Source organism: Seriola aureovittata, chromosome 1 (genome assembly GCF_021018895.1).
Source record: "Seriola aureovittata isolate HTS-2021-v1 ecotype China chromosome 1, ASM2101889v1, whole genome shotgun sequence".
Classification (NCBI taxonomy): domain Eukaryota; kingdom Metazoa; phylum Chordata; class Actinopteri; order Carangiformes; family Carangidae; genus Seriola; species Seriola aureovittata.
The window spans coordinates 4,549,401-4,563,402 of NC_079364.1; the positions used below are offsets into that span (position 1 = coordinate 4,549,401).

The window sequence follows — 14,002 nt, forward strand, 5'->3', positions numbered from 1 at the left end:
ATCATACTTAAAAAAGAACTGATGTTTTCTCATAGTTTTATTGTCTTTTTTATCCTTTTTATCTACTCTCTCTAATTGTATTTAATTATATCAAAGTATATGTTGCATATCTTTTTATATAAATAAGGCTTTCAGTATAAGCAGTGTCTGAAATACCCGTCTTGGCTCGCCAATCAAGGTTGTCAAAATTCATTAATTATCTACCAATAATAATTTTTACTGGCCAAAATTACAAATATAAAGTCATCACATAAATATGAATGTCACTTTGCAGATTTCTGATGACTGAATACAGAATCAGCTGCTGTGTTAACTCACTTATTCTGACACTGTGGATCAAGTTAGCAACTCTCCATAAAATGCAACACAGCTCAAATTACAGAAGAACAATTTGCAGTTATCATCTTGGAATCATAATTTTTTATTATCGATAAATCTAATGATAATTTTTTTTTTAATTGTTTATTGTATAAAGTCAGAAAACAGTGTAATTTCCCCAGAGCTCAGGACGACGTCTTTAAATTGCTTGTTTTGTTTGAGCAACAATCCAGAAGTGAAAGGTGTTTTATCAACACTGACAAAACACAGAGATAAAAGAAGAAAAGCTGGAACCAGCAAACGTTTGAGAAATTAACAAAACTGATGTCAACTCATTTTCTGTCGACTCATTGATTAATTGTTTCAGCTTCAGCAATTTCATCATCAATCTTCCATCAGTGTAATCCACTTACCCGCTGGTGACATCGTCAGTGCGCGACGCGTTCTTGCTCAGCACGTCTCCGTCGCTCATGTATCCGGTGACCTCCATGGCGATGCCGTCCAGGTCGATGTCCTCCCCGGCTCTGTCTCCGAGGTCCACGCTGCAGAGGGCTCCTCCCCTGCCAGCCAGCTGCCGCCGGAGGTGCCCGGGGTACAGGTAGCGTCCTCCCTGGCCGCCGGCCACCCGGCCACTGTAGCCGTTCCCCAAAGAGGGGGCGTCGCCCGCCTGCAGACGAGGGCTAGACTGGCCCAGTCGCCATGACGACAGGGAGGGACGGGTAGAAGTGAGGCTGAGGATGCTCCGACTCCCGCTGCTGTTGTTGGTGCCGCCGCCGCTGCTGCTGCCACTGCAGCCGCCGCCACTGCTGATGTCTGTGGTGACGCTACCATCGAAGGTGGTTTCCAAGGTGCTGAGCAGGTAGAGGAAGAGACAGGGAGGGAGGGGGGATTAAAGGCACAGTCTTTGATTCACATGTAAACAAAAGGACGGACCTATTACCAAAAAAACAAGACTGGAACCACCTATCACTCAAAAACACGAGACAACAGTTACATCTACAGGATGAAGTTTTTCATTTGCAGTTGTAGAAAAAGCCACGACACTGCTGAGCTGACTAGGAGGCACTTGAGGAAATATTTAATGACTTCAACAGATGGCTTAATGACTTTTTTTTATTAAATCTCAGCCTGTAGTTTCATAGTTACAGAAAGTCATCTCCAATGATTATTTACATTTGTCACAATAGCACGGAGCATAGCATAGAGTATAGAGCAGGCAAACAAACTGCCAAACTACTCGTAACAAACTGCATAACTTCCAGACACGGCCTCAGCTCGATCCAGACAGCTGGGTCAGCGCTGAGACGCGAGGCCGGAGCAGAGGTCATGGTTCTGTAGGAGGGAACGTGATCAGAGCTAAAACCTGAATCAAAGACGACATGAAAGACATGCCCCGCGATCAAAGTCAAAGGTCCCTGAAAAGAAGGATGAGACGGCGACAAGAAGAAAGAAAAAGAGGTAATACCTGTAAACCTCAACAGACACAGTCTGCTGACCATGAGGCAGTTCAGTCACTGACTCAAATCCCCACCGGTTAGCCTGATTTAGCCTGTTTACCACTCAGCCGTAGCAGCCATTGTAAGGCGCTTCACTTTGATGATCCCCAAACAGTAGAGTTTTGTTTCCACTGGAACGCGTTTTGTTCACGTCTTTGTGAGCAGTTGCTTAAGAAAAATCACTTTTAAAAGTTTTTTTTTTTTTACCTAGCTTTATAAATTACCAATAATTCTCTATATATAATTACCCACTTGCAGTGTGCAGTGAATAACATGGCTTCTTCTGTTTTTATCCATACTTTTTTCCTGAGATGATAGCACATTACTTTTTTTTACTTTTTATTCTAATTTTATGAAACAATATGGGATCAATACATTCTATTCGTGACTTTTTCTACATGATAAAGAAGTCGAAACAATTCTCCGGGCTTGTTAAATTACCTGTGTGTGACCTGAGTTCCTCGCAGGCTGGACATGGTCTCCTCCAGGTTTTGCCGCAGGTCTGCTATGTTTTTGACAGTTCGCAACCTCCTCGTCTCTGGGTCTTCACCTGAGTGAGACAATGAAAAAAAAAAACAATCTCAGACAGATTTACCAGAGTGATGAGGCACAGACACATCCCATATTGTGACTGATCACCCACCTGAAAGGTCCTCGATGGAGGGCTCGCTGGTCTTGGTGAAGGAACCGTCTCCACCTCTTCCCCCTGAGCCGGTCTCAGTGTTTGCTGTTCCCTCGCCGTCTGTTTGGGATCTGGGGAAACAAATTGCGCGAGGGATCAAAGTGGCGAAATCATCGATTCTGAATTATGGTGCATTTAGTGGGAACCTAATATTCAGCAAATTGTCACGAAAGAGGGATAAACCTGATTAAGAACTAAATCTGCTGGGCTTCAGTCTTGTGACTAGGATCCAAAATGAACGGCTGCTAAGCCCCAAATGCCAGTAAAGTTTATCTTTGAAGGATAAAAATCAATACAGTGCAGCCGCTGCGCCGGCTGGTAGCTTTTTGAGACGATGACGTTTGAATGCCTCGGTTATATGCAGCCTTTGGTCTTTGCCTGATCCCAGACTTTGTCCTTGTTGACTACTGTACACACTCTCTCTGAGCATGAGCCAATCAAATCCACACACTGCTCCGCATAAATGACAGCACCTAAACTCCTGGTTAACTGACTTAATAGTTTGTTTTTCTTTCACTGTCACTGACAGGTGAGAGAAAATATTGGTTGTACATTTCTAATTTCTTTTATTTAAGATCAAACCTGCTCTTTCTGACAGGTGGAGGTGGTGTAAACCTGCTGGTAATGGTATGTCACATGTATACAGCAGAGGAGAAAGTTCCTCAGCACTGAGGATGGGGCCGTTTTGTGGAGGTGGGGTGGCTAGCCACAGGCCAGAGTGTGCAGAGGGAGAGGGGGGCAGAGGCGCAGGAAGTGTCAGGAGGCTAATGAGTGGTTGTTAGAAAGGACTCATTGAGAACCAGAAGGACCTCCTTCCTTATCACACTGGGACCAGGACAGAGGTCAGAGGCACACAGCATCCACACATATTTGCCCAGATACTGTGCACACTCAGGCTGACAATACACACACACACACACACACACACACACACACACACACACACACACACACACACACACATAAACACACAAACACAGATGTGACATTCCTGGTTAACAGTTCACAGATGGCGATTTTCAGTTTCGGACACCGTCAGAAAACAAAGTGTCATATATGTGAAGACTTAACGAAGGTTCTCATAAACTTTGACTTGTGCAACACCAGCGTTGTATACAGGGTTAAACACCAGGCTGCAGTTATTTAAAGCTCGGATACAGGTACATGGCTGAACAAACACACTCCAGTAGTAGTAACCGAAGAATTCAATCTTACCAATTCTGGTAAATGTGCCGTATGAGGAAGATGATGCAACATGCAATGGTTTATGACTTTGTTTCATCAGTTTTTGAAGAATCTCACTTGCTGTTTTGTGGCCAGCGAGCTCAGCTTGAAGATATTTAAGTGACATCACTTGAAACAGTTTATTAGATGCTATGCAGAACTTTGTGAAGCCACATATGCAGGAGTGATACCAAGACCTGTAAACACACTCTGATGTGAGTTCCCCTTTGACCTTCCTGATCACCCACTTCTCCCTTCTTCAGGGAGTCACTAGTGTACATGAAGCTCAAAACAAAGACATGCAAACCTGTGCTGTATCTTATTTTGTACTTCCTTTATATTTTTTAGTTTCTCTATCTGATCTGCATCTTCATCTTCCCAATTTATGGAGCTGTAGAAGTTTTTGTATTTTTAGCTTCTGTTGTCTTGGCTTGTATTTTAAATATTTATATGTATATTATTTTTGAGTATGAATTGTAAATTAATGGATCTATGAAGTTGAAACTGAAGCTGTATACTTGACTTGACATAAATAAAGATAAAATCAGTGCTGCACAGTTAAATATTGAACGTGTCAGAGTGTGTGTTCTCACCTGTACATGAAAGGTGCGACGGTGGCCATGTTGGGGTGGCTATGGTGCTGTTGCGTCTGAGGTAGCTGCACGCTGACCGTGTTGCTGGCTGTGCTCTGTGTAGTGCCTCCTCCTGCCACAGGGGCGGTGCTGCTCTTTCCCTCTGTGGAGGCCAGGCTGGAGGTAGAGCTGGAGTGTCTGCTGTCCCTGTCTCTGTCCATGGCGCCGCGGTGCATGGACAGACCCCCTCCTAACCGCATGCTCCGAGGCCTCTCCCCCGCCTCCTTCACTGAGGAGGCCTTCCCCCCGACTCCCGGGGCTTTGCCTCCTGGCTTTGGTATTCCGCTGTGTGCAGGGGTGGAACTCTCTTTTTTGGCCATTTTACCCCCCTTGGGAATGAAGCTGGCGATTTTAGAGGTCCTTTTGTTCGAGCTGTCTGTGTCTACAGCAACAGGTGATACTTCCTCCTTAGGCTCCTCCCCCCTGAGCTCTGTTCTGTCGGGGACCGAGGTGCGTTTCCCCACTTCCTTCCCTTTGTCCTTTTCTTTCTCCTTCTCCTTCCCCCTTTCCTTGTCCTTGTCTTTCTCGGGGCCCTTGACTGAGCTCTTCTTGGCAGTCAAAGCTCTGCTAAAAGTGCGCTGGGCAATGCCCCTCAGGGCGATTTTGGGGCTGCTGGCAGTGGTGGAGACAGTAGTACCTGTTGAGGGTGCTGCTCCAGAGGGCGTACCATTGCTGGTCCCGTTCATTCCCGGGCGGACGTTACCATCATCTTCCTCGGGGAAGTCGGTGTTGGAGCCGGTCTCGGCTTTCTCCACCTGTCCCGCTCCGAGGTGTCTGGCTGGGGCAGCGTTGTCAGTCTGGGCCCCTACTCCATTGGACGAGGAGGAGGCGGACGATTTTGAGCCTCCTTTGCTGTTGAAGAGCTTAAGCTTCTCCAACATTGACTTCTGAGTGACGGCCTTAGAAGGAGCTTCAGTTGCTGGAGCTGCTTTACAGGAGGCGTCTTTCTCCTGCTTGACGGACTGCATGGCAGATGAGGAGGTGCTGGTGGAGGAGGGAGAGGGAGAGGAAGTGTGCTTGGAGCTCATGGACTTGCTCCTCCACGGCTTGCCGTTGCTGTTTGGCTGGGGGATGGCTGTGGAAGAGGAGGACGAGGATGACGAAGAAGATGAGGGAGGAAGCAGGGCGGAGGTAGCAGCAGGGATGCTGGTGGAGGAGCTGACGGTCACCGCAGATGACGGAGCATGCTCAGTCATCACCGACGGCTGTGAGGTCGTGCCCTCTGAGGAATCTGCACCAGAACAGAGACATTTTATTAGACAGTGAGATATGAAGGGGCAGATGAGGAGGAAAAGTCGAGTGGAGGGAGGATCTAGAGGGCAGAAGAGAAACCAGATGCTGAGGGTGAGTCTTCTTTGACCCCACACAAAGTCACCTTATAAGGGCCTGGAGGTGGCCTGTGTTGATGCAGCCAAACGTGCCATTACTTTCCTTCAGGCTAGCCACCAAAACGGTTAAAAACCCCTCAGCACTAACAATGAGAGGAGCCCATCACAAGCTGTTTATAAAAACAATGAGGAGCAGGCTCAAGTGCTTTAAAGTCTTGCCAAGCAGGCCGAGTCAAGAAGCAGTGCTGCTGCACTTATAAGGCTTGGACTTATATGGGCTGCTTTTGGTCAGCATCCCTCTGCTTCACAAAGAAACACTGTCTGGTTACATCTGGTTACAAGTGCTCAGTCCCTCATAAATTAGATTCATGAACAGGATTAAAAACATAGAGCAGCAGCTCAACAAACAAACTTACCACAGACTGAATGAGCAAGAGAAGAGTCCTGGAGTAAGTCACTGCCTTACTACTATGAAAACTAGAGTGTCCTGAGGGCTGCTGAGGTTGTCAGTCTGTGTGCAGAGTGCGGCCACCAGCAGCACAGAGCTCAGACCAGTAACATTTGAATATTCAAACACCAACGGCCAGTGAGAGAGGGGCTGGGCAAGGAGCGCTGGGTGGAATGAATCATAACAGTTGTGTTGCAATGCACCCTAAGTCACTGTTGCTGCAGTGTTGTGCCTTCCCATGCAACTGAAGTCACCTTAGACCTCAAGAAGTGACAGTGTCTTGTTTGGCAGGTAGCTGACATTTGCATAAAGAGAGAAAACAAGAAATGAGAAAATGATCTGATCTGTAGTGGAAAAAGAAGGTTTGAAGCTAAACTACATATGAAAATGACACAAGATGGTGCATGTTGAGTCATTCTCTGTCATATGTCCACAGGAAAATGATCATATTACTCAAACAGTGCTTTAATTCACACCAGCTATATTCAATCCATATTTATATGTTATTCATATTGTCTAATTAAGTCAGCATTTACATGGAATATTAAACACTCAGCCTGTTTACCCCCTTTTATCATCTGGCTCTCCACTTTATTTCATTTTTTATAGCAGCTTTCATGCTCTAATTGGAAATAGGCACCCGCTCGCCGCCTCTCATTTCTCTCCCTGTTTAGCATTTAGTGAGAGCAGCCTGAAACAATGCAGCCATTAGGAAGTGATTAGGGCCCAATTAGCCGTGCTAGCAGTTAGCAATCGGAAAAGTGGGTCAGGTTGCTAATAGCCGGCTTCCTATTGGAGGCGGTTGAATGAGAGGGGGACCTGCTGTGATTATGGAGCAGGCAGAGAGAATGAGGGGGACTGGCGCTGCAGGTTTGGGATGAGTGAGGCTTTGATGTGGGCCAGCAGGATGGTCTGTGCTGCCCGTGAACGGGGTCAGCTTGGATTTCAGGTCAGAAAGGAACAGAAGAGGTAAGGCAGGACACGGGGAGGCCCTGGACACATGGACAGCCGGCCGTTGTCATGACTGGACCCAGTGACCGGGAATGACACGCTCCAGTTAGGTTGTCAAGGGTGAAGGAAAGTGGTCAATCTTCAACGTATTGGGTCAGAAGTGACGGACTAGGAAACTGTTGCATCATAAACTTGACTCAGCAAAAAACTCAGAGAGAAGGTTCAACGCCTTGAAAACATAAATGTACCACAAAATAAAACTGGTTAAAGCTGCGTTCACGCTTTTCTGCTGCTTTAACACTGAACCTTTCATTTGTACATTTAATGAAGTGGCCACAGGGTGGAGTGAAGATTTCATTTTGGAAAAACAACCTGCATGTGACGCAGCAGACAGCTTTCTCAAGGCTGAGAAAAGTTCCCATGTTAAAGAGGAAAAAATACATTTTGATGCTACACAACAACAACCACAATGTCAACTGAATAAAAACCTGGTGGACAAATTACTTGTTAATATTCTGATCATAAATAATCACACGATGAATCCAGCTTTGTCTCTCTGCACTACGAGAAGCCAGCTTTTGATTATCAGCACAAAATTCACTTGCGGAAGCACTTCTCCTTCAAAAATAAACAAATAATTGTCTGAACATGCCCTGAGAATGGGTCACTGACCTAATGACCCTGTTCAGCCTTGGGCCAAATCCTGGAATTAAACCGCTCATTGCCCCTTGTTTGCTGCGCTGGTCGAGCTTGAGGAAACATGTTGAAAGAATTTTCGTATTTACAACTAAACCGCTTAATTACTGCGGTCATTGGAGATTAAAATAAAGAGCAGTAGAAGGAGAACCCAAAGGGAAAAGACTCACAGGCCTCCCTTTTACTTCATGTCTGCCATAAAAAAGCTGTCTGAGCCTCTGTCCCGCTGCCTGCTCCTCTCAGAGAGTCCTGATAACATCAAGGCATTTTAGGAAATCAGCCCAAGTGGACTCAAAGCTCCGGTCACGGATTGTCACACTCATGTGCCTGTGTGTATGTTTCTGTGTGTTAATGCCTGTCTACAACTGAGGAAAACCATGTAATTTAACACAAGTGTCAACACTCTTCTCTCTCTCTGTGTATGTGTGTGTGCGTGCATGTGTGTGTGTGTGTGTGTGTGTGTGTGTGTGTGTGTGTGTGTGTGTGTGTGTGTGTGTGTGTGTGTGTGTACATGTCTGTGGGTGCATGTCGAATTTAGGAGAAAGGAGGATGTTTGTTCTGCTCGGCCACTTCAAACACTGAACTCCCTATATATTTGCTGGGTGTGGAGACCTGTGTGAGCACACTTGCGCATAGAAACATGCAGTAAATGCATTAGACGTAGCGTCGGCTGACACTGTTTAGACATCACAAGAACCTCCAACTACTCTCATGGTCGCACTGGTCACAAGACACCGAGCTTCTCAAGTCAGTTAGCAACCAAATTGCTGACCTGAAAATGCCCTCACATACAAGTCACTCACATTTAGCAGCACTGAAAACATCCATGGTATATTCATATCTGCCGCAGAGGGAACAGTTCTCCCTGATAAGATTTATTTCATTTACAGATAATTGAATCTGTTAAATCTGTACCAATTATGTCAGACTGGCACACAGTTTGAGGCTGCAGGTCTTTGCTTAGTCATCATGTTCTGATTTCAGAAGCCTGCTCTCTCCGTCTCTCTCGCTCTCTCCTCAGTCATTGTGCTCCAAAAAGTGAGAGGGACAGCCGGCTTTTGTGTGGAGACTGAAACTTTTTAAAGTTTCTCCACATGAATACACTCAAACAGTGACGCTACAGCTCATCAGAAGGCTATTCATTCAGCGAGGGCACCGGCATAGAAATGCACACACACACACACACACACACACACACACACACAGAAATACATGGGTAACAGAGTAACATGTCCACAAACACACAAGCACAGGTTCCCCCTGCTCTCTCTGTCTCTCTGCTCTGTGTCACTTGGTGGACACCTAGACGCTGTCACCTTTTGTTAACACAGAGCTGAGGAGAAGATTCAGGTCTGTGTCGTTACTGTACAGGCGTGCAGTAACGTGATTCCATTCTGGTGTCACAGCCATTGACACAGAGCAGATCTGGCCACCACAATAGGAGCTGCAGGTGTCTCTCGAACCATCTCAACCTGCAGCAACACCGTCTCACGACAAGCAGAGTGAGGGGAAAATAATAAGTCCCAACAAGACTGTCGGATCTTTAATGACACCGTGGTAACAAAAGGAAATTCTGAATCAGTGCAAGAAGTTGGTTAAATTCTTGGCCAATATCCCCACAATCCCTTTTCTTTTAAAAATCTAATTCTTTACAAAAAAGGTAAACTTCAGCACAACTTACACCCCCCCCCCCCCTCTCTTTCTACAGGATCAAAAATGCATCTTCTATAAGCAGCAGCAACAATGACAAAACAGTAAAACTGACTAAATCTGCCTCAGTATTTTCATATGTTCAATGCAAAGCTCAAGTTACTCATCTGAAACTATGACCTTGATGATGTCCTCGCTCCGGGTGATCTACAATTGCAAGGGGACAAACCTCATGGGTGCTGCAGATGTCCAGGAGGAACAGAGAGAGAAGGAGAGGAGAGGAGGAGATGGACAGGAGAGGAGGGAAGAGTCCCAAACCATTGCCAGCCGTCCAGAGAGTGCAGGAGGTGGAGGGTAGTGCGGTGCTATGGCAGGAGAGGAGGGACTTGGCTGTATGTCAACAACAGGGCACGATGTGGGGGGGGGGGGGGGGGGGGGGTCCGACCAGTGATTCTCATCCTATCTGCTGCCAATCATATGGCCTGCTGCTCCCCAACACACAAACATCTAATCACCTACAAGCTGTGAGGGTAAGTTAACTTCATTACTGTTTTAAAGTTGGTTCCTCATCAGACTTTTACTTTACCTGCTTAATGCTGGTCTGCGTGGGCTTTTGTCCCAGAGCAAAGTGAAAACACTCATCTGGTAATAAGCTGAACTAACCATTTATGCTGCTGCTACTGCTACCACTTCTATTACTACAACCAATTTGAGCTTGACAGGAATAGTTAAACTTTTTTAGGAAACATATTGAATGTTGATCCCAGAGTTAGATCGATGTGACCGATAAGTATGAACCTACGACTAGCAGCCAATTAGCTTAACTCTGAGTCTCTACACTGGTTGTATGGCACATAACCCACCAGTAAAACCACAACTTTTTGTTTTTACACTTTTTTATGGATTCAACAAACAGGATATAATGTGTTAATTAATCAGCTTTAGCTGCTGGTAAGTGAATTTTCTTACTGTTAGCTGTTTTACCTTGTTTCCACTTTTAATGCTCAGCTTAGCTAATAGGTGGATAATTGTAGCTTCATATTTAACATATAGAAAGTGAATAAGGGTATTTCCCATAATGTTAAACTCTTCCTTTATGACCACCACTTCTATTACTACAACCACCACTCCTATAACTAACACTAACACTGAGCATGATGAGGAGCATGAAATTTCAAGGCCATTCTCTTCCATCAGATGTGTTAATTCCTTTCACACATGTGCTCATGAACACACACGTCCGCAGGTATACATCTGCCCACTTGCTCCATCTCCACTTGAGCTGCACATCGGAATAAACGCCCCACAGTGCGTCTTACTATGTTGTTCCCAGTTAATTTGTCACCGTTTAAACACAACACAACAGACTCTCTCTCTCTCTCTCTCTCTCTCCCTCTCTCTCTCTCTCTCTCTATGTCTCACTCGTTCGGCCCGTCTCTCTCTGGGCGGTCAGAATTCTCTGTCTAAAGCTGGGTAATGAGTTTAGACTGTGAACACTAACACAGTCTATATAAAGCCTTGGCTCACTGAGCGGTGACAGAGGCTATTTCAACACTGGTTTAACTAAATATACTGCCAAACACACTCGGTGTGTATGCTGCAGAGCGGTAACACCGAGTACAATGAATTAAACTGGGTCAGAGAAGTTTGAAAGTGGAGCTCTGACTCGAATACAAACATATGACGACAAACAGGTCTATTCTCAAACAGCATGTGAGAGTAAACCACTAAATTTAAACGATATATCTTCAGATAAAGTCGTTGCGTGTATCCATTTAACGTTAACAGAGCAGCAAAGTCAGAAGAGTTATTGCAGGTGTCTGACTGAAGTAAAAAAGTCCTGTTCATTTTCTGTACAGACAATGTTAGTTGACTGACAGTTAAAGCACTGCATGGATTTGGATGGGAATGAACCTCTCCTGGTTCATCAGCACAAAAGATGAACAGCTGTGTTAGACAACATCTGGTTCTTTGGTTAAAAGTCAAAGGTAGAAACCACTATGCATAAAAAAATCTGTGCAGAGAAATCGGCTGTGACTCCGTTCTGGTAAGAAACACTGAATCATAAAGGTTAGAAATGTGTTGCATGTGTTGCATGTGTTGTAATAGAAAGGTTAAGACTCTGTCCTAGTGCTGTAAAATATAAAGCCTCACTTTATGTTCAGAATTAACTGAGCTGAACATTAAAGCCAATAAGCAAATATTTACTGAAAGCACCTTGATTTTATGCTCGTGTATTCTTCATTATTCAGTACAGCGGTGCATGCTGAGGGTTATGCATTATTTTCTGGTGTTTAATACTTTCTCTTGGTCTCAAAGCAACGGAGCTAACTTGCATTTTCATCCATAATTCACTTTAAATGATCCTTAACACAGCAACATGAACATTTCTAAGAGCTGCAGAGTCTGTTTTGTAACTTCACTCACTCCAGCGAGTACTATTATAAGATCTTCATGATATTTCAGTGTTATGATCTTATGACGGTTTTATTAATAACCACCTCGGAGCAAATTTAAGTGTGTCAGTATGCGTGTGTGTTTGTGGTTGTACATGAGGCCTATACCTTTGTTTGGGTGCGAGTTGGCTTTGGTCTTGTCACTGAAGCCCTGGCTGCGTCTGTTCCCAGCAGCACTGACCGAGCCTCTTGGAGGGATGTCACCGCCGGCGGTGGACACCCTCGCTGTGGGGCCGGGAAGTCTGATGGAGAGAGACAGAGAGAGACAGAGAGAGAGACAGAGAGACAGAGAGAGAGAGAGGCAAGAAGGAAGACAGAGAGAAAGACAGACAGAAAGAAAGAAAGAGAGGGGGCGTAAACAGGCCAAAACATTTAGTTTGTTAATTAGTGTGTGGAGGTGATGAGATTAGGGAAGAACATCTGTGTTACACAGCCTTTGTCTTACATGGAAACAAACACACCACGTTCACTTTCTGCTGGGAAACACACATCTACTCTACAGCTTCTCAACTCAAACAGGAAGGTATCGGTTAAGTAGGACTGAGAGCACAGGGGCCATGCAGGCACAGCTTTAAGATGCATTTAATGTTAACAGGCCGAACACACTGGAAAGGTAAGCGGCACTTGTAGAGCATCTTGCACAACAACACAAAGGGCAGCACAAGGGTGTTCCTTGTGTTCCTGCTCGGCCAAATGTGCTGCCAACTGTAAAACACAATGCTAATTACTATCACATCACATGTTTCAGGCAGGTATCAATCTGGCTTTGTTTGCCACGTTGTGATTTTTCAGTTTGTGACCTTGATGTCATGGTGTGTCGACGCCTAAGAAAACTGATGCACTTCAACATCCAGGCTGTTACTGAATACAAATTTTTTTGACCCACTATTGATTTCCTATAGTTCTCCTCTTGCCCTCTGGTTTGACTGCAAGGTCGAGTCTACCTCGAACTGATGACTGCACTAACCACACAGTCACAGCTGCCTACTATTTTAGACTCTTTTTGGTAACAGTGAACGCTCCCAAGACAAATGTTTACATCTGGTTAATCTTCAGCCTGTGGCTCGGATGGGAAGCCGCTCACAGTTTAATAAACGCAAACTCAGCTATTGTTTGCTCCAGTTCTGCCTGCCCATGTACACCCAGAGTAATCTAATGGAGACAGATGAGCTCACAGCAGCATGGATGTATGTGAGCGGGCTAGACAGTCTGACAGGATCCAGGTCCCGGGAGAGCTGTGAGCTCAGCAGCCTCAGATTACACATCCTGCTCCTTTATTTCTCTGCATGGTTTAGACAGGATACAGCGGCTGTGGATAAGCCTTGGTGAAATTTATGACACCTTTATTCCGTATTGTAAATCGATCTTTGGTGAGGTCTGTGAACCGGGCTGTAATCTAACCGGGCCGTGGCACAGAGGCTGCTAATGAAATGCTAATTCACCAGCGGCGACATCATCATCGTCCTGGGACTGCGAGGCGGATGCTGATAAGCAGATTACAGCTCTTCCTTTCAGCTCTCGTATACATTATAGAAACTCTCATTTCCAGCAGGCCATTCACTTTGACTGACCATTATTTATCTGGCCACTGCAAGGTAATAGGTTTTTACTATATTATTTAGTCAAGAGTAGCTAAGCTAATTTGACTTTCAATTATGGCAGAGCCAGTAAGGCTACTGAAACAAATGTTCAATTTGACATTTAGAAGAACGTCGGCACAGTGTGTCCTGCATGGCTGGGGGTTTCCTGGTGGTACTACAGTCTAAGACTCATCTCCACCCATGTTTCCTCGTACACACACACCCACACACACACACAGACCAAACATAACAATTTGAAATATCTAATATGTCTGCCAATTAAATATCATACTGTATTGCTCAGTGTCTATGTTCTATAAGTGGCTTGTGTGTCCTTGATGAAACATATGTGAAATGAGCTGCTCCCTCACTGTGAGCTGAATATGGGACATCTCCCTTCCAATGTATTTTAGATATTGTGGTGAATTTACTTGTTTAAAGAATTTATTTTATACATTTGTTGAGAAAACAATAATGAAGATTGGTAATATTTCTCATCTCACCTTAACTCCACATGAAACAGCTTTTCACTTAAAACCTT

General features: G+C 45.0%; 1 protein-coding gene across 10 annotated transcripts in view; it reads right to left on the bottom strand.

The window, feature by feature from the left end:
* nav2a (neuron navigator 2a) overlaps positions 1-14,002 on the bottom strand; it is a 223,625-nt gene that overhangs the window by 61,641 nt on the left and 147,982 nt on the right. For 8 of the 10 annotated variants that reach the window (XM_056376044.1, XM_056376017.1, XM_056376035.1 and 5 more), the window contains 5 exons: positions 11,990-12,123; positions 4,314-5,583; positions 2,458-2,567; positions 2,256-2,364; positions 732-1,169 (listed from right to left, as the gene is read on the bottom strand). In XM_056376044.1, coding sequence (XP_056232019.1) covers positions 732-1,169; positions 2,256-2,364; positions 2,458-2,567; positions 4,314-5,583; positions 11,990-12,123 — 2,061 coding nt within the window. Of the gene's footprint in view, positions 1-731; positions 1,170-2,255; positions 2,365-2,457; positions 2,568-4,313; positions 5,584-6,096; positions 6,154-9,654; positions 9,753-11,989; positions 12,124-14,002 lie in introns of those variants that run through there. The other 2 variants (XM_056376063.1, XM_056376071.1) reach the window with 2 other exon arrangements.